This window comes from Capra hircus, chromosome 25 (genome assembly GCF_001704415.2).
Source record: "Capra hircus breed San Clemente chromosome 25, ASM170441v1, whole genome shotgun sequence".
NCBI lineage: Eukaryota > Metazoa > Chordata > Mammalia > Artiodactyla > Bovidae > Capra > Capra hircus.
This window is the reverse complement of record NC_030832.1, coordinates 2936961-2964527: the sequence shown is the minus strand read 5'-3', so window position 1 is coordinate 2964527 and position 27567 is coordinate 2936961. Positions and strand designations below refer to the sequence as shown.

Here is a 27567-nt window from a genome sequence, read left to right as displayed (position 1 = left end):
GCAAGCCAAGCCGGAAATTCTCCTTTTTCACTCTTTTTGGCTATCTGGCCTGACTTGGGTGGAAGAGACTGACTTCCAGCGGTCTGGACCAGAGGCCGGGGACAAAGACCCCGAAGATGTTAACTGCTTCTGCCCCGGAGCTGCCTTTTCACGGTGTTCGCGGTGGGTGCGAATATCTGCACCGGGTTTCTGGGACGCACATACGGAGGCCCGGTTGGCGGGCTAGTGCGCGGGCGGCCCCGCGCGCACGGCCGTCGCCCTTGACAACGTGACACAAGGTCGTGGGGGTCCCGCCCCCAGGCCCGACTGTCCCCGCGCGGGCCGGCCGCGCCCGAGCCACAGAGGGCCCCGCCCACCCGCCGGCGCGGGCGGCGGACTGGCAGCCGGGCGCGCGCCGTGACGTCACCGCGCCGCGCCCGGAGAAAGCCCCGCCTCTCCCCCGCCCCCGGCGCGCGTGGCTGCTCGGGACGCCGGAGGAACGATATGGCTCGAGAGCTGCGGACGCTGCTGCTGTGGGGCCGCCGCCTGCAGGCGCCGGCGCTGGCGGCTGCCTGCGGAGGTGAGGGCGACCGGACAAGGGCGGGTGGGAGGTGAGAGGGGGCGGGGACTCGCGGAGCCTCCGGGTCCCCACAGCCCCTATTCTGTGTGGGACGCGCGGTGGCGGCTCTCCCTCGCGCGGCCCGGGAGGTTCTGTGAGGATTATGCTCCCAGCACGCGGCGAACGCTGAGCGCTCGGTGCATCCTGGGGGCACCTAACTCGGTCCGAGCTGCGGGTTTCTCCGGAGGTGACGGGGTTGAGCCCGGGCCCGCGTGACTGCCTGCAGTAGAGGCTGCTGCGCAGCGAGCTGGTCAGGCCGGGTTGAGGCGGAGGGGCCGCCGGCAGTTTCGGGGAGTTGAAACCAAAGGGCGCGTGTGCGCTGGCAGCGGGCTTCACCCGGGGGATTACCTCAGCCCTTTGGCTGCGCTCGGTTCCTCCCCTCCCCCAAGTGGAATGGCCGCTTGTCCCATCGACACACCTGAGGGCCCGCTCGGCCCGGCGCGCGGCGGCGAACCAGAAAACCGGCCCCGGGCCCTCGCGCAGCCCCGGACTCTGGGTTGTTGACCTCCGTAACCCAGGGCTTGAAATTGGGAGGTGCTCAAATCAATGTTGGGAAAAAACCCATGACCGCAGTCCCTTCTCTCACTCCCCACTCGAAAGTCACGGCGGGTGAACGTCTTGGTGTACCTTCCTGGTTCTGCACACTCAGTTACACACATATAAATACACACATCTAACGATTTTTACGTAAAATGGCCTAAACCGTTTATGCTTTGTGCTACAGATTTTTTTTTTTTAAGCTCCAGGATGGCTTACATATGTTTTCTGTTTGTATGTATCAGTTTACAACTTTACAAGGCCGCGTAGTATTCTGTGTTACGGACGACGTATCATCGTTTACTTAACATTGTGCTGTTGGCGGACGTTATAAAGATGATTTCTGAGGGTTTGGTTTGATTGGCGGGTTTTGGGTTGTTTTGGTGTTTTTTTGTTTTTTGTTTGTTTGTTTTTGCTCTGGTCATTACAGTGCTGTTTAGAATGGGCGAGTTACCATGCATGGCATTTATTTAGAATTTTAGAATTGATGGTTCACAGCGTGTGCATATTTAAAATGTTACCTGATATTGCCAAATTACTGTCCAAAAAGGCTTAAGCAATTTATATTCCCATTAGCTGGGAACGAAACCACCTATAGCAAGGCATCTTCTCCAACACTGGGTATTAGCCCTTTTCCAAACTTGTATTATATATTGTTTAACATATTTGCATGGGTAACAGTAAGAGTGTTTTCATCTGTTTTACAGCTTTTTCTGTTACCTGTTTAAAATGTTGCAGTATCTTTATTTTAAACAATCATACATTAACAGATAAGACAGCTGTAGTTTTTATGACTGTTACTTAATATCCAACATCTTCCTTCCTTTGGAATTTATTTCCTGTCTTACCAGAGTATACCCTTGTGTTAGTTTTGCAGAAAAAGACAATGGGTTGTATATTTTTTTAAGCCGGACCATGTCTAAAGTTATTTTTATTTTGCCCTCATACTTATAGTTTGGATGGGTATTGCATTCCAGGTCAAAATAATTTCCTTCAAAGACTGATAGTTGTCTATTGTCGTCTAGCATCTTCATTAAAGGGAAGCAGTCTTGTCAGTTTGATTCTTGCATTTTCTGGTAGCTGACTTGTCTCTCCACCCCGCTCCCCTTGGGAGAGAAAGAAAGGGATTTTCTTTTCTTTTTACTCCTCATGTTCTAAGATATTCTGATCATGTGTGTTTATAATTCATTCTTTGTACCATTCTTTTTTTTTTTAATTTATTATTTATTTACTTAGGTTGCGCTGAGTCTTTTTTTTTTTTTAATTATTTATATATTTATTTGTTTTTGGTTTGCACTGAGTCTTCTTTGCTTTGTGCAGGCTTTCTCCAGTTACAGCATGGGCTTCTCACTTCTGCGGCTTCTCTTGTTACAGAGCACAGATTCTAGACACATGGGCTTCAGTAGTCACAGCATGCAGGCTCAGTAGTTGTGGGCACACAGGCTTAGTTGCTCCACAGCATGTGGAATCTTCCCTGACTAGGAATTGAACCCATGTCCCCTGCATTGGCAGGCAGATTCTTATCCACTGTACTACCAGGGAAGTCTGTGCTGAGTCTTTATTGCTGTGGGCAGGCTTTCTGGAGTTGCGGTGAGCAAGGACTTCTCACTGTGGTGGCTTCTCTTGTGGAGGTTTTAAGTGTGCAGGTTCAGGAGTTGTGGTGCAGGGGTTTAGTTGCTCCGTGGCATGTGGGATCTTCCTGGACAGGAATCGAACCCGTGTCCCCTGCATTGGCAGGTGGATTCTTAACCACTGGACCACCAGGAAGTCCTGTATCATTCTTACTCTTTTGGTTCGCATTGCAAAAACAAGACTGTGAGGCAGCCACAGTAAGAACGGTTGGTGCTTAAGTTGACTTTTCTATTCTCTACCATCTGGAGCCTTGGCTGGCATTGGCATTTTTCTTCACAAGAGTTCAGGCAGACTTCTGGAGTTCCAGGCTGTTTTCAGGATGTAGGGAGTCACTTGCCAGTCAAATTTCCGTCTCTCAGTAAAGCAGTTGTGTGTGTGGCTAATTTAACATGATGATAAAGGTGTTGATGGTTAACTGCTTAAACTCTGAATGGCAGTACCATCTGTTTAAGGTGCTGGGGCTTAGAGCCAGCACCAGAGAAGCCTGTGGACAGAGGAGGGATCTGTGGCCCACTGTCCAGAGGCGCCAGGTGGTCTTTATCCAAGGGGGACTTGGTTAGGATGAGGGGCCTGAGTGGTCTGCAGTCTGCAAAAGAGCAGACCAACTCAAATGTAATAGATGAGCAAAGACCTAGTTAGTTTCTGGCGGAGGAATTGATCAGAACTAAGAAGGAAGATCCCCAAGCTTCTTGCTCCTCCTGGGCATACAGCTTCAGGCTGCAGGAGGTGGGAAGTTGGGGTGGTGAGTAAAACACTGCAGGAAAAATGAACAGTTCTCACGCCCCACTGTCAAAATACCAGGTTGTAACAGGACAGAGGAGGGACTGTTTCAGAGACCAATGGTGCTCCTCTAAAACCAGGATACCAGCTCAGGATCAGTGAAAATGTGTCCACTTCACTCTCAAGTGAGATGCTCAAGTTCAAAGCCAGAGGGTTTTCCTCTCCTGCATTCTTGGTACCTTCAGTGCAGCAGCTAGATTTTTTTCTTTCTTTTTGAAAAATTTAATTATTTCTTTTGACTGCACTGGGTCTTCATTGTGGCATGTGGACTTAATTGCAGCATGTGACATTCCCCAGCCTGGGGAAGTCCCCAACTCCCTGCGTTGGAGTGTGAAGTCTTAGCCGCTGGACCTCCTGAGAAGTCCCCTAGAATTTTTCTCAAACACCCTCTAATCAATCAGTCTTGATACAGAACAGTAGCGTTTTGCTAGGAAGCTGCTGTTCGCTTAGTCCACACAGAGATTTACCTGTAGTTCTGTAGCATTTAGTAAAGGTAGATTTCCGGATGTTTCTGCCATTGCTGGTTATATCTGCTAAAGCCACTAGAAATTAAAGGTGATGAAAGTTGTAGCTTGGAGAGCCAGTGTCTACTTGGGCACATTATTTCCACTTGATTTTTGTTGCTCAAGAGATCAGGTAAATTGAATTTAGGAGTACCTGAGTCGTGGGTTTAACTAATTTTGAAAGAATGGCTGTTATTTAACAGCTGTACAATCAAGAAACGTGATTAGGATATTAGGAATTAATTTGAGAGAGTCAAAATGAATACCAGATTTGAGAGGAACAAGCTGCGGTAAAGAAGGTGGCGCAGTGGTGAAGAAGTCACCTTGCAATGTAGGAGAAGCAGACCTGGGTTCGATCCCTGGGTCAAGAAGATCCCCTGGAGTAGAAAATGGCAACCCACTCCAGTATTCTTGTCATGGAGAATCCCATGGACAAGAGGAACCTGGCGAGCAGGCTACAGTCCATGGGGTCAAAAAGAGTTGCGCGTGCCTACATGCACACGCGCACACACATATAGCAATGCTGTTGAGGACAAAATAGTTGGTGCGGGTCTTCCTAAAGAGCCGGGGTAGGGAGGTGGCGGACGTGTGCTGGGAAGGTGGAGTGAGCAAAGCATGTCCTATGGTCCTTCTGAAGTTTGCACACACCGACATCCCAGCATTTGCAGGGAGTGGAGTCCTGGGGGGATTTTCCATGAAACTTACTTGTAGAGTATAAACATTTCATTTCAACCTTTGTGATGAGGAGTCTTTCTAAAAGACTTAATCACAGATGCAGCCTAACAGAATCTTTGATATTTTCAGGGTCGTTGTGAATGTTAATTTAGGGTCCTCTGTTGTAACACACAGACCCCTGCAGGACCACTGGGCTGTGACATCTCCTCAGTCTAAAACGTCCCATACTGAAACTGCGTCCTGAGTGTTTCTGATACTCATTTGAACTTGCCAGGCCTCTGGAGCTGTGTTCCCTGCTACTCTCCATTTTCAGGTTGGAAAGCTAGATCAAAAATTTGTTAGCAGTTTTTTATTTTAAAGGAGAGGAGAATTCTAGGCAGGAACAGGATATTCTTGTTTAACTGAAGCTCAGCATGTGGATTTTATGTGTTGTATTTTGGCTGTTCAGAAATGCCCTTCCCTTTTGGTTTTGTTATGTTTCTTTGTATTCAGGAGTCGATGTTTCTTGATAGTGTCAGTATTGCTTAGTAGTGAATGATTAGAACAGGTCATGAAACAATAAGAAGTAGTGAAAATGTTCAGGAGTGCTAGAGATAAGAACTAGAAAATTTTAAAGGAAAGAAATCTTTATTTGGTATATACATAGAAAGTGAAGAGATTTCTGTCTAGAATATTGATACACTTTAAACAGGACTTACCTCAAGTGGTTACAGAACTTAAGAAACAAAATTCAGTTGTGACTAGCTAACCTGAGTTATCTGGTGAAATTTGAGAGATAATGGAACCATCCAAAGCAACTTACTGAAAAGCAGAGAATTTCATGGTTACAAACATAGAGCTTAAAACTATGGTAAAATAGTTGGCGGTGTTATGGAAAAAAAGCCTGAGGCTACATTCCAAAGAACTTCGTTTTTCCAGTATTGTATTTTCCCTTTTGGGAGAGGGTTAATTCTTTTCATTGATCTGGAAGTACCTTTAGTTTGCAGAAGTTTAAACTTTACAAGTAAATTTATTAATTTTTCTTTTTATAGAATCTGAAGCTTTAACTTAGAAATGTTACGTTGATATTAGATGAGTGGATTTCAAACATTTTTGTCACATTTTCCCAGTAAGAAATACATTCATATCATGACCTACTGTACAAGTATCATATACTGTACAAATACATGTACATCCTTAGCTGAGAGAGTTTTGTAAATACTTAACTGTATTATGCTATGTGTTCTTTAAAAAATTTTTTTCTTAGAGTTTTATTTATTTATTGGCTGTGGTGGGTCTCCATTGCTCTGTGGGCTTCTTTCTAGCTGCAGCGGGCGCGGCTGCTGTCTAGCTGGGGTGCACAGATGGCTCACTGCGGTGGCTTCTCTTGTTGCGGAGCGCAGGCTCTAAGGCAAGCGGGCTTTGGTAGTTGTGGCTCACGGGCTTCCTTGCTCTGAGGCAGGGGGATCTTCCCATATCAGGGATCGAATCTGTGTCTCATTCATTGGCAGGCAGATTCTTTACCACTGAGCCACCAGGGAAGCCCTATGCATTCTTTTACTTTCTGTTTCATTAAACAAACAAAAATTCTGACCTAGCTCACTGAATTGGCTTCATAACCAACAGTCTTGACCTGCATTCTGAGAAATACTATGTCCTGTGGCTGTACCTTCCAAGGAAATGACCTCGTATTTATCCAAGGGCTGTGACCTCAGACTGTCACAGCCACTGCAGAGTGTGCTGGCAGTGTGGCAACAACAGTTCTGAACACACCTGCACAGTGCCTGCAGTGGGCCTGGGGCTGCCCGAGTGCTCTGGGCACCAAGGAGACGAGATGGGCGGGAGTCTTGGCCTCTGCAGTGCTGCCGTGGAGTGCGGTCAGCGCGGACGGGAGCGTGCTGTGGGGGTGCCATGCGACAAGCCGCGTGAAGAGACCGGAGTGGGAAGGGGGTCCCAGTAGAAGGGGCGGTTGTGGGGGGCCTCACGAGCAGGGTAGCATTTAAGCAAAGCCTGGGAGGAGGTGATGGTGTCTTGGGAAGGACATTCCAAGCAGAGGGAGTAGTCGAGGCCAGGGCCCTGGGGCAGGGCACTCTTAGTGAGGGGTTAGCGTCTCGCTGTTTTCCTCAACTGTGCAGGGGAGATGCAGGCAGTTGGTAAGGGGAGGTATGGAGTTAGAGTTCAAGCTAATGTCATAGCAGTTTCCTGAGAAAACTGCTTTCTGTTTTTATTAGTGAGAAGGTAGTGATGTTTTCTATAACAGCCTGGAACAATGAAAAATCTTCCATCTGGACTCTCAGCTCACTGCCCAGTGGTTCGGAAAAAAGTCTGTGGCAAAGGGGTGTCCACACCCCGCTTCCCTCAGGAAAGAAGAGGGGCTGCCCCAGGCAGGACCCTGTGCACTCAGCCCCTGCCACTTTGTGCTTGCTGGGTCTTGATGCCCAGAGCCCTGGGGCCATCATGTGGCGCCCTTTCCTTCACTTCAGTCCGTTCCATTCAGTCGATCAGTCGTGTCTGACTCTTTGCGACCCCATGGACTGCAGCACGCCAGGCCTCCCTGTCCATCAGCAACTCCCGGAGTTTCCTCAAACTCATGTCCATTGAGTCGGTGACGCCATCCAACCGTCTCATCCTCTGTCATCCCCTTCTCCTCCTGCCTTCAGTGTTTCCCAGCATCAGGATCTTTTCCAATGAGTCAGCTACTCACATCAGGTGACCAAAATATTGAAGTTTCAGCTTCAGCATCAGTCCTTCCAATGAATATTCAGGGCTGATTTTCTTTTCGATTGACTGGTTGGATTTCCTTGCAGTTCAGGGGACTCAAGAGTCTTCTCCAACACCACAGTGCAAAAGCATCAATTCTTAGGCACTCAGCTTTCTTCACAGTCCAACTCTCACATCCATGCGTGACTACTGGAAAAACCATAGCTTTGACTAGACAGGCCTTTGTTGGCTAAGTAATGTCTCTGCTTTTTAATATGCTGTCTAGGTTGGTCATAACTTTTCTTCCAAGGAGCAAGCGTCTTTTAATTTCATGGCTGCAGTCACCATCTGCAGTGATTTCGGAGCCCCAAAAAATAAAGTCTCTCGCTGTTTCTATTGCTTCCCCATCTATTTGCCATGAAGTGATGGGACCGGATGCCATTATCTTAATCTTAGTTTTCTAAATGTTGAGTTTTAAGCCAACTTTTTCACTCTCCTCTTTCACTTTCATCAAGAGGCTCTTAAGAGCCTCTAAGAACTCTTAGTTCTTCACTTTCTGCCATAAGGGTGGTGTCATCTGCATATCTGAGGTTATTGATATTTCTCCTAGAAATCTTGATTCCAGCTTGTGCTTCTTCCAGCCCAGCATTTCTCATGATTACTCTGCATATAAGTTAAATAAGCAGGGTGACAATATACAGTGTTAATATAGTCCTTTCCTGATTAGAACCAGTCTGTTGTTCCATGTCCAGTTCTAACTGTTGCTTCTTGACCTGCATACAGATTTCTCAGGACACAGGTCAGGTGGTCTGGTATTCCTGTCTCTTTAAGAATTTTCCACAGTTTGTTGTGATATAGTCAAAGGCTTTGGCATAGTCAGTAAAGCAGAAGTAGATGTTTTTCTGGAATTCTTTTGCTTTTTCGATGATCCAGCAGATGTTGGCAATTTGATCTCTGGTTCCTCTGCCTTTTCTGAATCCAGCTTGAACATCTGGAAGTTCAAGGTTCACATATTGTTGAAGCCTGACTTGGAGAATTTTGAGCGTTACTTTGCTGGCGTGTGAGATGAGTGCAATTGTGCAGTAGTTTGAGCATTCTTTGGCATTGCCTTTCTTTGAGATTGGGATGAAAACTGACCTTTTCCAGTCCTGTGGCCACTGCTGAGTTTTCCAACTAGCTGGCATATCGAGTGTAGCACTTTCACAGCATCATCTTTCAGGATTTGAATTAGCTCAACTGGAATTTCATCACCTCCACTAGTTTTCTAGGTAGTGATGCTTCCTAAGGCCCACTTGACTTCTCATTCCAGGATGTCTGGCTCTAGGTAAGTGATCACACCATCGTGCTTATCTGGGTCATGAAGATCTTTTTTGTACAGTTCTTCTATACACCTTCTTCTTGCCACCTCTCCTTAATATCTTCTGCTTCTGTTAAGTCCATACCCTTTCTGTCCTTTATTGTGCCCATCTTTGCATGAAATGTTCCCTTGGTATCTCTAATTTTCTTGAAGAGAATCTCTAGTCTTTCCCATTCTACTGTTTTCCTCTATTTCTTTGCATTGATCACTGAGGAAGGCTTTCTTATCTCTCTTTGGAACTCTGCATTCAAATGGGTATATCTTTCCTTTGCTCCTTTGCCTTTCACTTCTCTTCTTTTCACAGATATTGGTAAGGCCTCCCCAGACAGCCATTTTGCCTTTTTTGCATTTCTTTGTCTTCGCGTAACCCTCTCCTGATGGACCTTTAGGTGGTTTGCTAGCTTCGTTCCTTTTTTTTAAGTCACTGGCAGCACTGCCAACAGTTTTTTGCCCTTCACCAGTGCTAGCACAGCAGTACTTTATAAATGTTTATAAGTCTGACAGTGAAAATGTTACTGGTTTGACTTATTTTTTTAAAACTTGTTTAGTTTTGGCTGTGCTGCGTCTTCATTGCTGCGTTCAGGCTTTTCTGGGCTGCGGCGCGCGGGTTACTCCTGAGTTGTGTGCAGGCCTCTCACTGCGTTGGCCTCTCTTGCGGATCTCGGGCTCTAAGGCGCGCGGGCTTCCGTAGTTGCAGCGTGCCAGCTTAGTTGCCCGGTGGCGTGGCCCTCCCGGGATCAAACCCGCGTCCCTTGCATTGGCAGGTGGATTCTTAACCACTGGACCACCAGGGAAGTCTTCTATCTTGTTTGAAAAGGCAGTTTTTTAGTTACGAGTGTGGTAATGCATCCTTTTCTATGATTCAAAGCTGTTGATGTTTCTCTTTTGTGAGTTGCCATTCTTCTCTTGCGCTTGGCCTTCTTGTGGGTCTGTTAGTGCTCTTGTTTATTAAGGAAACTAGCCCTCTGCCATGTGTTTCAGACTTTTTTGTCTCTAGTGTGTTTGCCCACTGACCTAAGTTTTTTTAAAGTGTGGTTATTGCTAATTGATTTTGTTTATTCATTAAAATTTTGTATTTTTTTCTGTTGATATGATTGACACACAATCATATAATTGTTATATTAATTTTAGTTGTACAACATACTGATTTGATATTTGTATGTACAAAATAATCACCATAATTAGTTAACATCCATCACCTCACAGAGTCAAAATTTTTTTTACCCCCTTTTAAGGTCTACTCTGTTGACCTTAATTTTCATGTTGTCCATAAATGTTTGGGCTATGTGTCTTTTTCTTGGGCTGTGTGTCTTATTTAGACAAATTTCCTTACTCTCAGGTCATTAGGAAAACTCTCAAATGGTCAGCATCGTTAGTCATTTGGCAGGGAAAGGCAAGTCCCTGCGCAGGGAGGTGGCGCATCACACTCACCGTGGTGGCTGTGATAAAAAGCACAGCAGAAACGAGCACTGACAGCGATGTGCGGAAATCGGAAACTTTGCCCACTGCTGGCAGGAATATAAAATGTGCAGCACTTGGGAAAACCAACCATCTTTCCGTCCCTCAAATGATTAAACAGGGGTTACCCTTTGACTGGCAAGTCCACTCCTGGGTTTACACCCAGGAGAATTTAAAAATTGAAACTTGTACACCAGTATTTATGGCAACATTGTTTATAATAGCCAAAAAGCAGAAATGGCACAATTGCTCATCAGCTGATGAGGATGTAGCCTATCCGTATAATTGGTACTATTCAGCCATAAAAATGAGCGACGTGTGCTGTGCCCTCCAGCATGGTTGAACCTGGAAGATAATCACGTTCAGTGACAGAAGCCACAGACAAAAGACCATGTATGGTATGATTCCATTTACGTGAACTGTCCGCAGTAGGCAGATCCATAGAGGCGGAAGGTGGTTGCCAGGAGCTGGGGGCATGGAGAACGGGGAGTGACTGCCGATAGGTGTGGAGTTTCTCTCTGGGGTGATAGTTATGGTGATGATGGTTTTGTAAGTATACTAAAAGTCATTGAATTGTGCACTTTAAGTGCGTGAGTATCTCAATAGGGCTTCCCTGGTGGCTCAGAGGTTAAAGCATCTGCCTGGAATGTAGGAGACCCGGGTTTGATCCCTGGGTCGGGAAGATCCCCTGGAGAAGGCAATGGCAACCCACTCCAGTACGCTTGCCTGGAGGATCCCATGGAGGGAGGAGCCTGGTGGGCTGCAGTCCCTGGGGTCGCAGTTATTTTGCTTGCACGCATGCTCAGTTGCCTCTGACTCTGTGACTGAATGGACTATATCCTGCCAGGCTCCTCTGTCCATGGAAGTTTCCAGGCGAGAATACTGGAGGGGTTGCCATTTCCTTCTCCAGAGGATCTTCCCGACCCAGGGACTAGCCCGTCTTCTGCATTGGCAGGCAGATTCTTTACCGCTGAGCCTCCCGGGAAGCCCAAAGCTATTTTAAATATTTCTTCTAATTACTTCTAGTACTTTTAGCTTTTATTTTCCCTTTTATAGTTCATCTAGAATTTATTCTGGTATAATAAGTGAGGGGAGAAATTAATACTGTAGCTTTAATGTGTTTTAACATTTTATAATATTTCCTCATGTTTTTCAAAAATGTCTTGGCTGTATGTGCACTTTCATTTTTCCATATGAATTTTAGAATTTGCTTAAATAGTGAAAAAAATCCTGTTTGATTTTTCAGTGGGATCATGTTTTTAAAAATAGACTAATTTGGAGAATTGGCACCTTTAAATACTTACTTTTACTATTTAAGGGCATTTCCCCAAACTTTTTATATCCCTTTATAAATGTGTTTTATGTCTCTAGTAACTTCTTTTTAATGTTTTTTGTGATTGAGTACTTTTTATAAAGAATGTTGTAAATAGGTTATTTTGTAAATAGGTTATTGATACACATAGCACAATTCAAAAGATACAGAGGAGTGTGCAGTGAAAAGCATATCTCTTCAGCTGCTACCCTCAGCCACCAATTCCCCTCCTGAGAGCAGCCCCCTCAGCCCATTTCTTGGGTGTCCTCACAGAGACACGCTTGGCGTATGAGAAGAAACATACACACATACGTGTATTTAATCACCATGGTAACAAATGTAGCCCACTGTTCTGGACCAGGTGTTTTCTTAGTATTTCGACCCACGTTGCCTTATTGTTCTGTGTTTCAGAGTATCCGTTATATATATATTATAATGTATTTGCTAATCCTTTACTGATGACACTCTGCCTGGTCGTTGGCCCCTGACTCCTGGGGGCACCCCTACCCCAGAGTCTCATCTGGTATGTCGTTTAGGGGCCTTCTCATGACCCCGACATTGACACTTGGTGGGAGGGGGCTACCCCTTTTGTGACAGCCATATTTTTTTAGTTTACTGTTTTGAGTAATTAAATATTTGATTAGAAAGATGCTGCTTGAGAAGTCTTGCTCTCAGTTTTGTCCCCCTTTCCTTCGTTTCCCTCTTCATAGGTCATCACAATCGTTCGTTGTTTGTGTATCCTTCGTCCACCCCGCCAGTGTCAGATGCAGAGAGTAGGCTTCCCAGGTGGCACTCGTGGTAAAGAAGCCCCTGCCAGTTCAGGGGACATAAGAGATGCAGTTGGACCCCTGGGTCAGGCAGCTTGCTTGGGAAGGCATGGCAACCCACTGCTGTGTTCTTGCCTGTGGACAGAGGAGCCTGGTGGGCCACGGTCCATAGGGTCGCAAAGAGTGAGGCGCGACTAAAGCGACTTGGCGCACACAGCACACGTGCAGATACCCGGTTTTCTTCTGTCAGGACATGCGCTTCTGCATGCTCTGCTAGTCGCGTCCTAGATACTGGAGAGCATTCCGCATCAGTACGCAGTCTGCTCCGTCTGTTTTCTAACAGCCGCATTATAGTAGTGGGCCCGTGCCGGGAGCACCATCGCGTATGAGCCCTCCGTTGATGGACATTTCGGTGGTTCCCGGGAATTTGCTGTAGTGTATGGCCTTTCATCTCTCTTTGTATTCAGGTTCAGCTGTATCCACAGAATAAAGTCCCCAAATGGACTCTCCAGATTAGAGGTTTGTACTCTTGACTTGATGTGAGAGTTGGACTGTGAAGAAGGCTGAGCGCCGAAGAATTGATGCTTTTGAACTGTGGTGTTGGAGAAGACTCTTGAGAGTCCCTTGGACTGCAAGGAGATCCAACCAGTCCATTCTGAAGGAGATCAGTCCTGGGATTACTTTGGAAGGAATGGTGCTGAAGCTGAAACTCCAGTACTTTGGCCACCTCATGCAAAGAGTTGACTCATTGGAAAAGACTCTGATGCTGGGAGGGATTGGGGGCAGGAGGAAAAGGGGACGACAGAGGATGAGATGGCTGGATGGCATCACTGACTCGATGGACGCAAATGTGAGTGAACTCCAGGAGTTGGTGATGGACAGGGAGGCCTGGCGTGCTGCAATTCATGGGGTCGCAAAGAGTCAGATACGACTGAGCAACTCACCTTCCACTGGCCTCAGACCGTTTCCCACACCCTGAGTGCTGTCCCCACAGGGTCACCAGAAGTACGGTCTGAAAAAGTAATAGCTCTGTGGACTTACTGTCATCTGAGCTGGTGAAGCTTAACCGTGGTTTGAAGTAGAGCAAAATGCCAAAGCGGGGGCCTTCACTCAGGAAGTATTGATTAGGTTGTTCAAGGCCTGCCAGATTCCCTTTCCTGCAGCTCCTCCACTTCCCACCTGCAGGCTGGGCTACACTGAAGGCTTATCCTGCCCTCCCAGCCTTCAGGGAGAGCTGGCCCCGGCCCCATTACATCCCACAGGCCTCGGGGAGCTGCTCTGCTTAGGCTGGTTTCCAGAGGCTCGTGTGCATCTGTTTGCAAGTCCAAAGTGACCCAGCGGGGTGGAAGCTGGTGGTTAGCTCCCCACCCCAAAGTCTGTCTGCTTCCCTCCCCTCTTTCCTTCCTGCCAACCTCCCTTCCACCTCCCTCCTGTCCTTCCTTCTTTTGGTGAAAGGCATGCCGTCTAAAAAGGAATGCATGTTTCTAAAAGCAGCATAAAGGAATCCCCGTTGCCCACCTCAGGAACAGATGCCACCTTCCCTCTAGGGCACTGTGCGCCCTCCCGATATGTCCCTTTCTCTCTCCCCGCAGAGGTGACCGCTGACTTGAACAATCTGGATCTTATTCCCTTGCTTTTCTTCTTATTTCTGCATGTGTGTATATGGATAGATGCACATACGTACACACACAGTTTGTTGAAATCATCCTGTGTATATTCTGCTGTGACTTTCTTGGGTCAGCGTTGTTTTCGTAGCTTTATCCGGGGTAGTGTGCATCGCCTGCTTCCTCGGTTGTGTTACTGTACCTTCACTTCTTTAGGCGTGATTCCTGCCGGAACCATGTGTGCTGTTGGATCGTTTGGTGTGCTCCAGGTGTTGGCTGTAAGATGCGCCCATGGCACGTTCTGTAAGATTCCCTCACGAACGTGCTGCCTCTGGTTCCTCCATCCTTGGCACAGGCATGGGGCTGCTGCTCACCCAGGGCTTCTGGGTGTGTCCTTGTGCAGACATCCTGCCCGCGGGCGCACGGGTGCGTTTCCGTAGGGTGGGTGACTCATGTGGAGTTGCTGCGTTTAGGGTGTGTGTTTTTAATCCGCACTTGACTTTTTCAGAGTGGATCTGGGTTTACATTCCATCAGCTCTGTGAGTCTCCCCACTGTGCTGTATCCTCACCAGAGCTTGGCATTTCCAGATGTTTTAAATGTTTGTCAGTTTGATACTTATGAAATGATATTTCAGTTGTGATTTTTAACTGCCTTTTAATGGATTGCTAGTAAAGTTTTTTCTATGGTTTATTAGCCATATTTCATTTTCTGTGAAATGCTGTTTTTATTTCATGTTTTTTTTTTTTTTGCTTCTGTCTTTTTCTTCTTGATTGTAAAGAATCTACCTGCAGTGCGAAAGACCCAGGTTCAATCCCTGGGTTAGGAAATCCCCTGGAGAAGGGAAGGGCTACCCACTCCAGTATTCTTGCCTAGAGAATCCCCATGGACAGAGGAGCCTGGCAGGCTATCCAGTCCACAGGGTCGCAGAGAGTCAGACATGACTAAGCAACTAACACTTTCACATATGTATTTCCTATGGGTGCTAACCTTTTATCAATAATACCCTTTGTCAATTGTTGCACATGTGTTCTCCTAGTTTGTAGCTCACCACTTCACTCTCGGCCCGATGTTTGTTTTTCAGAGGGAGATGGAGTGTTTGTTTGTTTTGATGAACAGAAGTTCTTAATTTTAACTTTGTTAAATACCAGTCTTTTCCTTTATGAATTATCTCAGTGTTCTGTGAATGAAGGTGCATGGGTCAAACTAGACTTACTATTTTTGTAAATAAAGTTATATCAGAGCATGGATATGCCATTCTTTCATGTGTTACCTGTGACCACTCTCCTGCTGCAGCAGCAGAGTTGAGCAACAGGGCTCAAAACTCCTAAAATATTTACTGTCTGGCCCTTTAAAGATACCTGCTTTGGGGGACTTCCTGGTGGTCCAGTGGTTAAGAGTCTGCCTTGCAATGCAAGGGACGCAGGTTCAGTCCCTGGTCTGGGAACTAAGATCCCACATGCTGCAGAGCAACTAAGGCCATGTACCACAACTAACCCCTGAGGCAGCCAAGATGAATAAATTAAATAAATAAATATTTTTAAAAAAAAGATACCTGCTTTTTCTATGAGAGTTGTTCCCTAAGTTCTACCAAATGGAAATGGATGAGCAAGTCTGTCAGCACCTTTTTCCCATCAGCACCTTCTTTTTTTAATATTTATTTTTATTTCTTTTATTTGGCTGTGCCAGTGCTTAGTTGTAGCACATGGGAGCTTTGCTCTTCCTTGTGGCATGCGGGGCCTTTAGTTGCAGCATGTAGGATATAGTTCCCTGACCCAGGCCCCTCTGCACTCCCAACGCAGTGCAGAGTCTTAGCTGCTGGACCACCAGGGAAATCCCAGAAGCCTCTTATTTGCAGCTTTTATATTTCTCTCTTTTGGTAAACTTGCTCATGGATTTCATTTTCCAGATTAGCAAAGAGTTGCAAACTAGCTATCACAGGCTAATTCTGGTTATAAAACAGTTATGTTTGGTTCAAACCTTTTAAAAAAGTAAATGCAAGCGTTTAAAGTCGGATTTGACATGAATATTTGAGTTTCTGATTTCTTTTGAAAAATTAAAAGTTCAGAGAGTCTGGGCCTGCGTGCTACAGCGGTGACGCTCTCTGAGGGCGGAGGTTGGCTGCCTCTGCAGACGCCGTCCTTACAGCTGTGCTCCCAGTCGCTCCTTTATTCCGAGCCCATTACTGCCGTTTCTTTTGCTGCATTATTTTTTTGTGTAGTAGAGTTAATTATATTGATTGACTGTTTACAGGCCTACTTCACTTTATAGTGCTTTGCTTCATTGCATTTCACAGATAATTGCATTTTTTACAAATTGAAGATTTGTGGCAACCCTGCGTTGAACTAGTCTGTTAGCACTGCTTTTTTGATAGCATCTGCTCACTTCAGGTCTGTGACTCCCAGTATTTCAAACCTTTTCATTATTTTTATATTTGTTACAGTGATCTGTGATTTTTGATGTTTTTGCTCTTGCGATTGTTTTGGGGTACCACAAACCACAACCTGTAAGAAGTGTGATAAAATGCTATCAAATAGCATCACATACTACAGAGAAACCGTTGTGAAAGGGAGAGATTGAGAAATTGCCGCAGGCACTCCAGCTTTCAGCACCACCACCCTCATCAGTCAGCACCCACCAACATCAGAGCAAGACCTCCACCAGCAGAGAGATTGGGACTTGCTAGAGTCTCAGATGATGGGTAGCATTTTTTTCTTCTTTTTCTTTTTTTTTTTTGATGGGTAGCATTTTTTAGCAATAAAGCATTTTTCAGTTAAGGTCCATACCCTGTGTTTTTAGACGTAATGCTGTTGCACACTTAATAGACCATAGTATAGTGTGAACATAGCTTTTATATGCACTAGGAGACCCCCAAATTTGAGTGACTTTATCTCGGTAGTTGCTTTATTGTTGTGGTCTAGAACTGAACCTGCAGTATCAAACCAGCCTTGCATCTTTGAGGTAAACCTACTTGGTCATGATGTAGTATCATTTTTATATTTTAATGGGTTTTCCTTGCTTATATTTTATTAAGGACCTCCATGTCTGTGTCCATGAGGGATATTGGTGTATTATTATTATGGTGTGTGTGTCTATGTGATGTCTTTGTCAGGCTTTGATATCCTCAAAAATTGAAGAGAAGCAATTTCTTGTTCTGTTTTCTGAAACTTTGTGTAAGATTGGTGTTATTTCTTCCTCGTAACTGATAGAATTCAGTAGAAATTCAGGGCTGCTTAGAATTTGTGACAATACCCTTTATGGTATTTATGATGGGTATTCTCTTCTTTCTTCATCAGTCTAGCTAGGAGCTTATCTTCTGTTGATCTTTGTCAAGAATCAACTTTGGCTTTGTTCATTTTCTCTATTACTTGTCCATTTTCTATTTTATTGATTTCTGCTCTTTGTCATTTCCTCCTTTCTCCTGTGTTTGGGTTTAATTTTGTACTTCTTTGTTGTTGTACTTTAAGGTGATCTCTCAGGCCATTGGTTTTAAGCCTCTTTTCTAACATAAGCATTTAAAACTATGAGTTTCCTGCTACATGCTTCTCTAGGTGTATCCCACAACTTTTAATATATTGTATTTTCATTATCATTAACTATTAAATGTTACCTAATTTCCCTTGTAATTTCTTCTTTGACCCATGGATCATTTAGAATGTGTTAATTTTCAGATAATTGAGGTTTCCTAGATATTTTATTTTATATATATATATATATATATGCTGCTGTTGCTACTAAGTCACTTCAGTCGCGTCCAACTCTGTGCGACCCCATAGACGGCAGCGTACCAGGCTCCCCCGTCCCTGGGATTCTCCAGGCAAGAACACTGGAGTGGGTTGCCATTTCCTTCTCCAATGCGTGAAGTGAAAAGTGAAAGTGAAGTCGCTCAGTCGTGTCTGACTCTTCGCGACACCATGGACTGCAGCCCACCAGGCTCCTTCGCCCGTGGGATTTTCCAGGCAAGAGTGCTGGAGTGGGGTGCCATCGCCTTCTCCAGTATATACACACACACGCACACACACACACACACTTTTATTTATTCATTTCTGGCTGTGCTGGGTCTTTGTTGCCGCTCAGGCTTTCCTCTGGTTGCAGGGAGCAAGGGCTCTTCTAGTTGTGGTGCGTGGGCTGCTCGTGTTTCGGAGCGTGGGCTCTGGGGCGTGCAGGCTTCAGCAGCTGCAGCACGTGGGCGCAGTCGTGGCTGTTCTCCGGCTCTGGAGCACAGGCTCAGCAGTTGTGGGGCAGAGCCTTAGCTGCTCCGTGGCAGTGTGGGATCCTCCCAGATCAGGGGTTGAACCCATGTCTGGTGCATTAGCAGGCAGATTCTTTACCCCTGAGCCAGCAGGGAAGCCCAGTATTTTTTCATTATTGATTCTAAATTAATTCTGTTGTATTTAGAGAGCTTACTCTGTATGATTTCGTTCCTTCTAAAATTTATTGAGACTCTGGCCCACTTTATGGTCCATCTCAGTGAATATACCATGTGTACAGGAAAAGAATGTTTTCAATAACTGTACTTTGCAGTTGCTAGGTATATAGTACTGGATGAATACCCATCAGGCAAGTGTTTCCTGCTGTAATTCGGATGATCTGTGTCCTGATTTGTTTTTTCGCTCTAGTTCTGCCATGTATTGAGCCAGGTGTCAAAATCTCCAGCTATGATTGTGCAGTTGTGCTTTTTCTTTTGATTCTTTCAGTTTTGATTTCATTTATTTTGAAGGTGTTATTAGGCAAATATGTTCATGATTAAGTTTTCCTGATGAACTACATCTCTTTAAAATTTATTTAGTTGGAAGATAATTACTTTACAATATTGTGATGGTTTTTGCCATACATCAACACGAATCAGCCACGGGTGTACATGTGTCCCCCCATCCTGAACACCCCTCCCCGCTCCCTCCTCACCCCATCCTGCTGGGTTGTCCCAGAGCACTGGCTTTGGGTGCCCTGCTTCATGCATCGAGCTTGCGCTGGGCATCTATTTTACGTGGTAATATACATGTTTCAGTGATGTTCTTTCAAATCATCCCATCCTCGCCTTCTCCCACAGAGTCCAAAAGTCTGTTTTTTACATCTGTGTCTCTTTTGCTGCACTGCATGTAGGATCATCATTACCATCTTTCTAAATTTCATGTATATTTGTTAAAATACAGTGTTTGTGTTTCTCTTTCTGACTTCACTCTGTATAATAGGCTCCAGTTTCACCCACTTCATTATAACGGACTCAAATGTGTTCCTTTTTATAGATGAGTAATACTCCAGTGTGTATATGTACCACAACTTCCTTATCCATTCATCTGCTGATGGACATCTAGGCTGCTTCCATGTCCTAGCTGTTGTAAATAGTGCTGCAGTGAACATGGGAGTATGTGTCTCTTTCAGTTCTGTTTTCCTCAGTGTGAAATCCTCACTGCCCAGCAGTGGAATTGCTGGGTCGTATGGCAGTTCTGTTCCCAGTGTTTTAAGGAATCTCTACACTGTTCTCTGTAGTGACTGTACTAGTTTGCATTCCCACCAGTAGTATAAGAGGGTTCCCATTTCTTCACACCCTCTCCAGCATTTATTGTTTGTAGACTTTTTGATGGCAGCCATTCTGACCTGTGTGAGATGATACCTCATTGTGGTTTTGATTTGCATTTCTCTAATAATGAGTGATGTTGAGCATCTTTTCATGTGTTTATTAGCCATCTGTATCTCTTCTTTGGAGAAATATTTATTCTTTTGCCCACTTTTTGATTGGGTTTTGTTTTTCTGGTATTGAGCTGCATGTATCAGTATCAGTTCAGTCGCTCAGTCATGTCCGACTCTCATGCAGCCCCCTTTGCAGCACGCCAGGCTTCCCTGTCCATCACCAACTCCTGGAGCTTATGTCAAACTCTTGTCCATCGAGTCGGTGCTGCCATCCCACCATCTCATCCTCTGTCGTCCCCTTCTTTTCCTGCCTTCAATCTTTCCCAGCATCAGGGTCTTTTCCAGTGAGTCAGGTCTTCACATCAGGTGGCCAAAGTATTGGAGTTTCAGTTTCAGCATCAGTCCTTCCAATGAGTATTCAGGGGTGATCTCCTTTAGGATGGACTGGTTGAATCTCCTTGCTGTCCAAGGGACGCTTAAGAGTCTTCTCCACACCACAGTTCAGCTGCTTGTGTATTTGGGGGATTAATTCTTTGTCAGTTGTTTCGTTTACTATTGTTTTCTCCCATTCTGAAGGCTGTCTGTTCACCTTGCTTATAGTTTCCTTCATTGTGCAAAAGCTTTTAAGTTTAATTAGATTCCATTTGGTAATTTTTGTTTTTATTTCCATTACTGGTGGATGGGTCATAGAGGAGCTTGCTGTGAACTGCAACTTTTATTATTCTGATACAGTCTTCTTTTTCTCTGGTAATACTTTTTATTTTGCAGTCTACTTTGTCTGATCTAATGTGGCCACGCCCACCTTTTTTATCCGTATTTTTACCTGACTTTTTTTTTTTTCATTTATTTCCTTTCCAAAAGGAAAATCCCGCCATACAGCATGTGGGATCCCAACCAAGGATGACACCCACACACTCTGCAGTGGAAGCCTGTAGTCTTAACCCCTGGACCACCAGGGAAATCCCTGTTTTATATTTTAAGTGATTGTTTTGTGGTGGTGGTTTAATCACTAAGTCTTACCCAACTCTGTGACCCAGTGGACAGTAACTCACCAGGCTTCTCTGTCCATGAGATTTCCCAGGCAAGAATACTGGAGTGGGTTGCCATTTCCTTCTCCAGGGCATCTTCCCAACCCAGGGATCGAAGCCGTGTCTCCTGTGTTGTAGCCGGTTATTTTGTGGACAGTGTATAATTGGGTCTTGCTCTATCAATTCTGACAGTCCTTGCCTTGTAATTGGAGTGTTTAGTCCATTGACTTAAAATGTATGTATTGATAACATTCAGGCTTATCTCTATTGCTTTTATTTGTCCCTCTCTTCTACCTTTCCTGTAGTCTTTTGGATCAAGTAAATATATTTTAGAATTCCATCTTGGTTTACTAATGCTTTTTTAGCTATACCTCTTTGTATCATTTTTTTTTGGTTACTCTGGAGAGTGTAATGTTCACCCATAACTTCTCCTAGTCTATTTAGAATTAGTATTGTAATACAGCATAGTGAAAGTGAAGTCGCTCAGTGGTGTCTGACTCTTTGCGACCCCATAGACTGCAGCCTACCAGGCTCCTCCGTCCGTGGAATTTTCCAGGCAAGAGTGCTGGAGTGGGGTGCCATTGCCTTCTCTTGTAATACACCATATAGACTGTAAAAACCTTGCAACTATATGGGTGCATTTCCTCCTTCCACCCCATCCTTTATGTTACGTTTGTTACATGCAGTACATATGTTATAAACCCCACAAGACAGTGTTTTAATTTTTGGTTTAAACTTCGGTAAAACAGTGTTTTAATTTTTGTATATATTACATACTTTCAATTTATTTTAATTTTGGCTTTAAACATTGGTAAAACAATGTTTTAATTTTTGTATGTATTTTAAAGAAACTGGAGAAAACTTCTTTAGTGTTTACCTAGGCTACTATTTCTGATGTTCTGCATTCTCTTTGAAGTTCCAGGTTTCCATCCCATAGCATTTACATTCAGCCTGAAGAACGGTAGCGTTTCTTTTAGTTCAGGTCTGCCATTTGTGACAAGATACTGTACCATTGTCTTTCAGCCTCCATCATTTCTGTTGAAAAGTTAGCTGTCATTCAAATTATTGTTTCCCCAAATAATGTCTTGTTTTTTTTCTAGTTGCTGCCAAGATTTTCTCTATTTATTTTGTTTTCAACAGTCTGATTACAATGTGCCTAAGTGTTTTTCTTTGATATTATCTTGCTAGTGGTTCATTGAATTTTTGATTCTGTAAATTTGTCTTTGACCAAGTTTGGGGAAATATTCCAGTTATTATTTCATCAGATATTTTTCCTGCCCTATTCTCTTTCTCCTCTCCTTCTGGGATTCCAAATTTTTAACTCCTTTCTGTTCTCCCACATATGTCTGAGACCCTGTTCATTTATTTGTAATCTATTTCACCTTGAATAATTTCTGTAAATTTATTTTCAAATTCATAGACTTTCCTTTGTTGTTTCCATTTGATTGTTAAGCCTCCTAGTTAATTTTTAATTTTCAGATATGATATTTTCTGTATGCAGGATTTCCGCTTGGTTTTTCTTTTATAGTTTATGTCTCTGAAATTTCTCATCTTTTATTTTGAGCATATTTTAGCTTATGACACGTAGTATCATTATGATGGCTGTTTTAAAACCCGCGTCCACCAGTCTCCATTGACTGACACTTCCCTTGAGCAGGGGTTCCATTTCCTGTCTCTCTGTTTGCTGAGTGACTTTCCATTGCATCCCGGACATCGTGAATGTCGCCTTGTGGAGTTTCTGGATTCTGTTGTGTTCCTCTGAAGGGTAGTTATTGTTTTAAAGGTGGATATTAATCTGGTTGGCCCCAGCTGCTAACATTTTCTCTTAGGCAGTGTTTGACCCATTTTTCCTTAACTGGACTGCTTGCGGTTTGGACCAGAGGTCAGCCAGAGACTTGGAATTATTATTCCCCAAATTGGAGGCTCCCTCTTTCTGGGCTCTCCCCCCTTCACTGTCCATATTCTGTGGTTTTCCGAATCTCTCCTCTGGCTCTTTCGGCCAGAAAAGTACACATCGTGTGTGTTCTCTCTTAGAGTGTTTGCCACCCTTTGTTGAACCTGCACCTATTCTGCGCTCTTACCTTTGACTCTCCAGAATCTCCCTGCTTTGTTGACTCTCCGGGGCCTTCTGTAGTCTTCTTGTTCCTAAGTTCGTGGTTGATCGGATACACGTCAGCCATACAGGAAGTGGCACTCCACGCAGTAAAGACAGAAGTGAAATTGTCTTAGCCACATCACACTTGAGAAAGTGGGAGATTTGCGGATATGTAATTCCAGAACAACAATCAGTCCATTTCTCAGAGCTTAAAATAGTGTGCGTGTATCTAAAGTATGTAACTTAGAGGCCATTATGAAGCAAAACCATAGTGAAACTATGGCTGATGTATAAGAAAGATAGTTTTTTTTTAAAGAAAACAAAGCAAAAGAATATACCTGGTGTGTTTTGACTCAGGTGCCTTGCTTCATGAACCCCTACTGGCAGGTGCATTTTCAGTTGCTGCTTACTAGTCGGAATGGCCTTGCAGGATCACTACCGCCATCTGTTGGCTGATTGAATGTGCTTCTGCTTGACTGTAGTCATGTTTTTGTTGATAAAAAGTTTCAAGACTTAAAAAAAAACATTCTTCTGCATCTGGATGCTTTGGCCTGTAGAGAAATATGGATGTTCTTGCCTTTGACACTAAGCGATATAAGCTTGTTCCTGCCCTAATTCAGTGAGATGTTATATATTACGAAAAAGTTGATAGAAGAACTTACACAGACTGGCTTGTAACAAGTTTTAAGTTAGTGGCATGGAAAATAAGTGCTCTGATTTATAGTAGAGAGAGATTACTGTGTACTGGGAGGGAGGCCTGATGAAAGTAGGGGGCCTCACACTGGGTCCTGAAGCAGTTTAGGTGGAAAGAAATGGCAGGTAGAGGAGGCAGTGTGAGCACTGGAGGATGTGTGTCAGAGTCACACCGTCTGTGCTTCCCATTCGGTGATCCCAAACCACCAAACAGATTCAGATGTTGTAGCCTGACACTGAGGTTTGTGCTTTTTCCCTTAGGGTATAGGGGGAGCGTGAGGACAGAGTGTGTTTGTATCTGGTTCAGGCAGGCTTATTGCACTGTTGGTTTATTCTTAAAATCATTGTAGAAAGTTCAGTTCAGTCAGTTCAGTCACTCAGTCATGTCTGACTCTTTGTGACCCCATGGACTGCAAATCCCTGCCCGTCTCCAACTCTCGGAGTTTACTCAGACTCGTGCCCATCGAGTTGGTGATGCCATCCAACCATCTCATCGTCTGTCGTCCCCTTCTCCTCCTGCCCTCAATCTTTCCCAGCATCGGGGCCTTTTCCAGTGAGTCAGTTCTTCACATCATGTGGCCAAAGTATTGGAGTTTCAGCTTCAGCATCCGTCCTTCCAATGAATATTCAGGACTGATCTCCTTTAGGATGGACTGGCTGGATCTCCTTGCACTTCAAGGGACTCTCAAGAGTCTTCTCCAACACCACAGCTCAAAAGCATCAATTCTTCGGCGCTCAGCTTTCTTTACAGTCCAGCCCTCACACCCATGTGTGACCACTGGAGAAGCCTGAAGAAAGTTCAGTTAACCTGAAATCAGACCTGCTCTTGACAGCACTGTAATCTTGGGATCTAAGGGAAAGTCTTAGAATCCTGGTTGAATATATGGGTTGCTTTTTTTTCTTTTTTCTCTTTTCTCAACTCTGAGGATTTATATTATTCCAGTCATAAACAACATATTAAATACTCAAAAATATTCTGAATATTACGTGGAAAACAAAAGGAATAGGAAAAATAAGACATGGGAAATGTAATCTTGAAACAAGGAAGTCCGTTCCTTTTTTTTTTATACTTTACAATACTGTATTGGTTTTGCCATAGATCAACATGAATCTGCCACTGGTGTACCCGTGTTCCCAATCCTGAACCCCCCTCCCTCCTCCCTCCCCTACCATCTCTCTAGGTCATCCCAGTGCACCAGCCCCAAGCATCCTGTATCCAACCTAGACTGGCGATTTGTTTCTTAACGTGATATTATACATGTTTCCATGCCATTCTCCCAAATCCTCCCACCCTCTCCCTCTCCCACAGAGTCCAAAAGACTGTTCTATATATCTGTGTCTCTTTTGCTGTCTCGCATACAGGGATATAGTTACCATCCTTCTAAATTCCATATATATGCGTTAGTATCCTGTATTGGTGTTTTTCTTCCTGGCTTACTTCACTCTGTATAATAGGCTCCAGTTTCATCCACCTCATTAGAACTGATTCAAATGTATTCTTTTTAATGGCTGAGTAATACTCCATTGTGTATATGTACCACAGCTTTCTTATCCATTCATCTGCTGATGGACATCTAGGCTGCTTCCATGTCCTGGCTATTATAAACAGTTCTGCGATGAACATTGGGGTACACGTGTCTCTTTCAATTCTGGTTTCCTCAGTATGTATGCCCAGCAGTGGGATTGCTGGGCAAGGAAGTCCTTTTCAAACAAAAAGACTAATTCCCTTAATATATAAAGAGTTCTTACAAATCAATAAGGAACAATGTAGTGGAAAATGATCAGAGCGTATCAACAGTCCATTAATGAAAAAGGAAATAGAAAATATTTTAAAATATGAGTAGATGTTCAGTCTTACTCATAAGAGAAATGTAATAGGAGAGAAATAGAAAAACTACACTAAAGTTTTTACCTGACTAATAAGCAAAGATCCAAAAGTTTCATAACAACGCCATCTTGGCAGTAGGATTTTGAAATATTGTGTACTTTACAGAGATGTTATAGAAATAGTACTTAGTCTTCCCCTAGTTTCCCCTAATACTAGTATCTTTGATGGCTGTGGTGTAATTATTGGAAACTGAAATAACATGACACAGTGCTGCTCAGCCATACGCCAGTCTCACTGGGCTTTTGCTGGTTTCCCACCCACGTCCTTTGCTGGCCCAGGACCCTCCATACTGTGTACTTGTGTCTCTTCTGCCTGTGTTGTTCCTTCAGGATCGCGACACTTTGGAAGAGTCCCGGCCCGTTTCTTTAGAGGGTTTCCTTCTATCGGTGTTTGGTGGTTTCTTGATTGGCTTGAGGTGTGGTTTTGGTGAGAACACAACAGACAACAGCCTGTGCCCTCTCACGCCACCAGGAGTTGCTGTGTGGACACGTCTCATTCCTGATGGTGACGACGGCTGTGGCCACTCAGTTAAAGCTGATCTGCCACTTATTGCACCGTGAAGTGCCGTTTCTTGTCTTCGAAGCCGGGGTGGGCGGGCACGCTGCGATCCTGCAGGTTTCTGCTTGGTGGCCGCCCCTTGCCGTCTGGACTGTCACCTGCCGGGCGGCGGTGGCCTGCTCTCATGATTCCTCTTAAACTTCTGCTGCTGTCAGGAAGAGGGCCTCTCCTCCGCTGACTGTTTCTGTGAGTGCGGACTCGCGTCTCTTCTGTTCGCCTGCTGCCAGTCCACCGTCACTGCTGTGTTGCCCAGGTTGTCCTGGGTTTCAGCACTGGGAGCCTTTGCCCTCCTGGCGTGTCCCGTCACCGCCTCTGGCGCCCCAGGCATTCCAGGCTCATCCAGTGTGTTCTCCGGTGGCCTCGGTTTCTTCTGTGGGCGAAAGGCATTGCACACTAGAGGTCTGAGTGCCAGGGAGGGCGGCCGCCCGCCTGTTTGCCCAGGCTGAAGCATCTCCTGGGAGCAGGCCAGGCTGGCCGCTCGCTCCCTCTGCTGCGCGGTGCCGCTGCCGCTGGGCCTGTTCCTGGACGGAGTCAGCAGGTGCACGTGTGTGTGTCGTCACACACTTGTATGCACCGTGACGTTTATGTCTACGCTACACTGGTGCCTCCACTTGCAGCATGACAGGCTCACCCTGGCTTCCCCGCCCTTGACTTGTGCTCCGCGCTTGGGCTGCTGCTGCTGCTGCAGTGACTGTATGCTGTCCTTTGTGAGCCTAGCTTTCCAGTGTACGCTTAACCCTTGAAGAGCCCCCTTTGAACTGCGAGGGTCCCCTTGTGTTTACCCGTGAGTAGGGACTGCAGTACTGCACAGTCCACAGCTGGGTGGAATCCACGAGTGTGGATGTGGTTGCGTTGGAGGGCCAACTGGAGGGCCATGCTTGGGTTCTCACCTTCACGGGGTGGGGGGCTCTGTGCCCTTGACCCCCCGCCACGTGACTTAGGTGGGCTCTCTCAGGGCGGCTGTGTTAGTCATCGGGCAGCTGTGCGTGCTTGCTCCTGTTTGCGCTTCCTTTTATGTTCTCCACACACTCTGGTTGCTCTTAACTATTTACTCTTTGGGTTTGTGAAACACGACCGTGGTTCTGAGAGTCAGGAGGGAAGAGGATGCTCAGAAATGTCATTTCCCCTCAGCTCTGCTCCCTCATCCCCACCCTTCCTTTCTCCATTCTAGTCCCACACATCTGTTATGGGTCAAATCACAAGTCCCCCAAAGATGGTGAAATTCTGACCCCAGAACCTGTGAACACGATCCTGTTTGAAAATGGCGTCTTTGCCAAAGATCCAGTTAAAGATCGCTAGGATGGGCCGTGATCCACTATGATGTGTCCTTATAAAAGGGAATTCCAACCCAGGGGCAGACACGAGCAGAGGAGGACACCGCCGTCTCCCAGCTGAGGTGCCCTGAGGCCCCCGAGGCGGGGGAGCAGGTAGAGCGGGTTCCCCTGCAGCCCCGCCAGCGCTTGGGCTTTATTCCTTCAGCCTTCAGAGCCGGGAGGAGGTAGACTTCTGTTGTTTCCGTGGCCTCGTCGGGGTGCTCTGCCACAGCAGCCCCAGGAGGCAAACAGCCCGGGTACCCAGTTTCTTGTGGTTTAAATCGTGTGCCCCAGAGATGTGTGCACGCCCTCATCTGTGAACGTGACCTTATTTGGAAAGAGGGTTTTTGTCGATATAATAAGATGAGGTCATATTGGGTTAGAGTGAGCCCCAAACCCAGTATAACCGGCGACCCAGGAGAGAAATTTGGACACAGAGGAGACCCTCAGGAAAGAGAGGC

At 45.3% G+C, this 27567-nt stretch overlaps 1 protein-coding gene across 2 annotated transcripts in view; it reads left to right on the top strand.

Moving 5' to 3' along the window:
* The window catches only part of TRAP1 (TNF receptor associated protein 1), a 50557-nt gene continuing 23423 nt past the window's right edge, over positions 434-27567 (top strand). For both annotated transcript variants that reach the window (XM_018040241.1, XM_018040242.1), the window contains exon 1: positions 434-559. In XM_018040241.1, coding sequence (XP_017895730.1) covers positions 484-559 — 76 coding nt within the window. In that variant the 5' untranslated portion in view covers positions 434-483. The remainder of the gene's footprint in view (positions 560-27567) is intronic.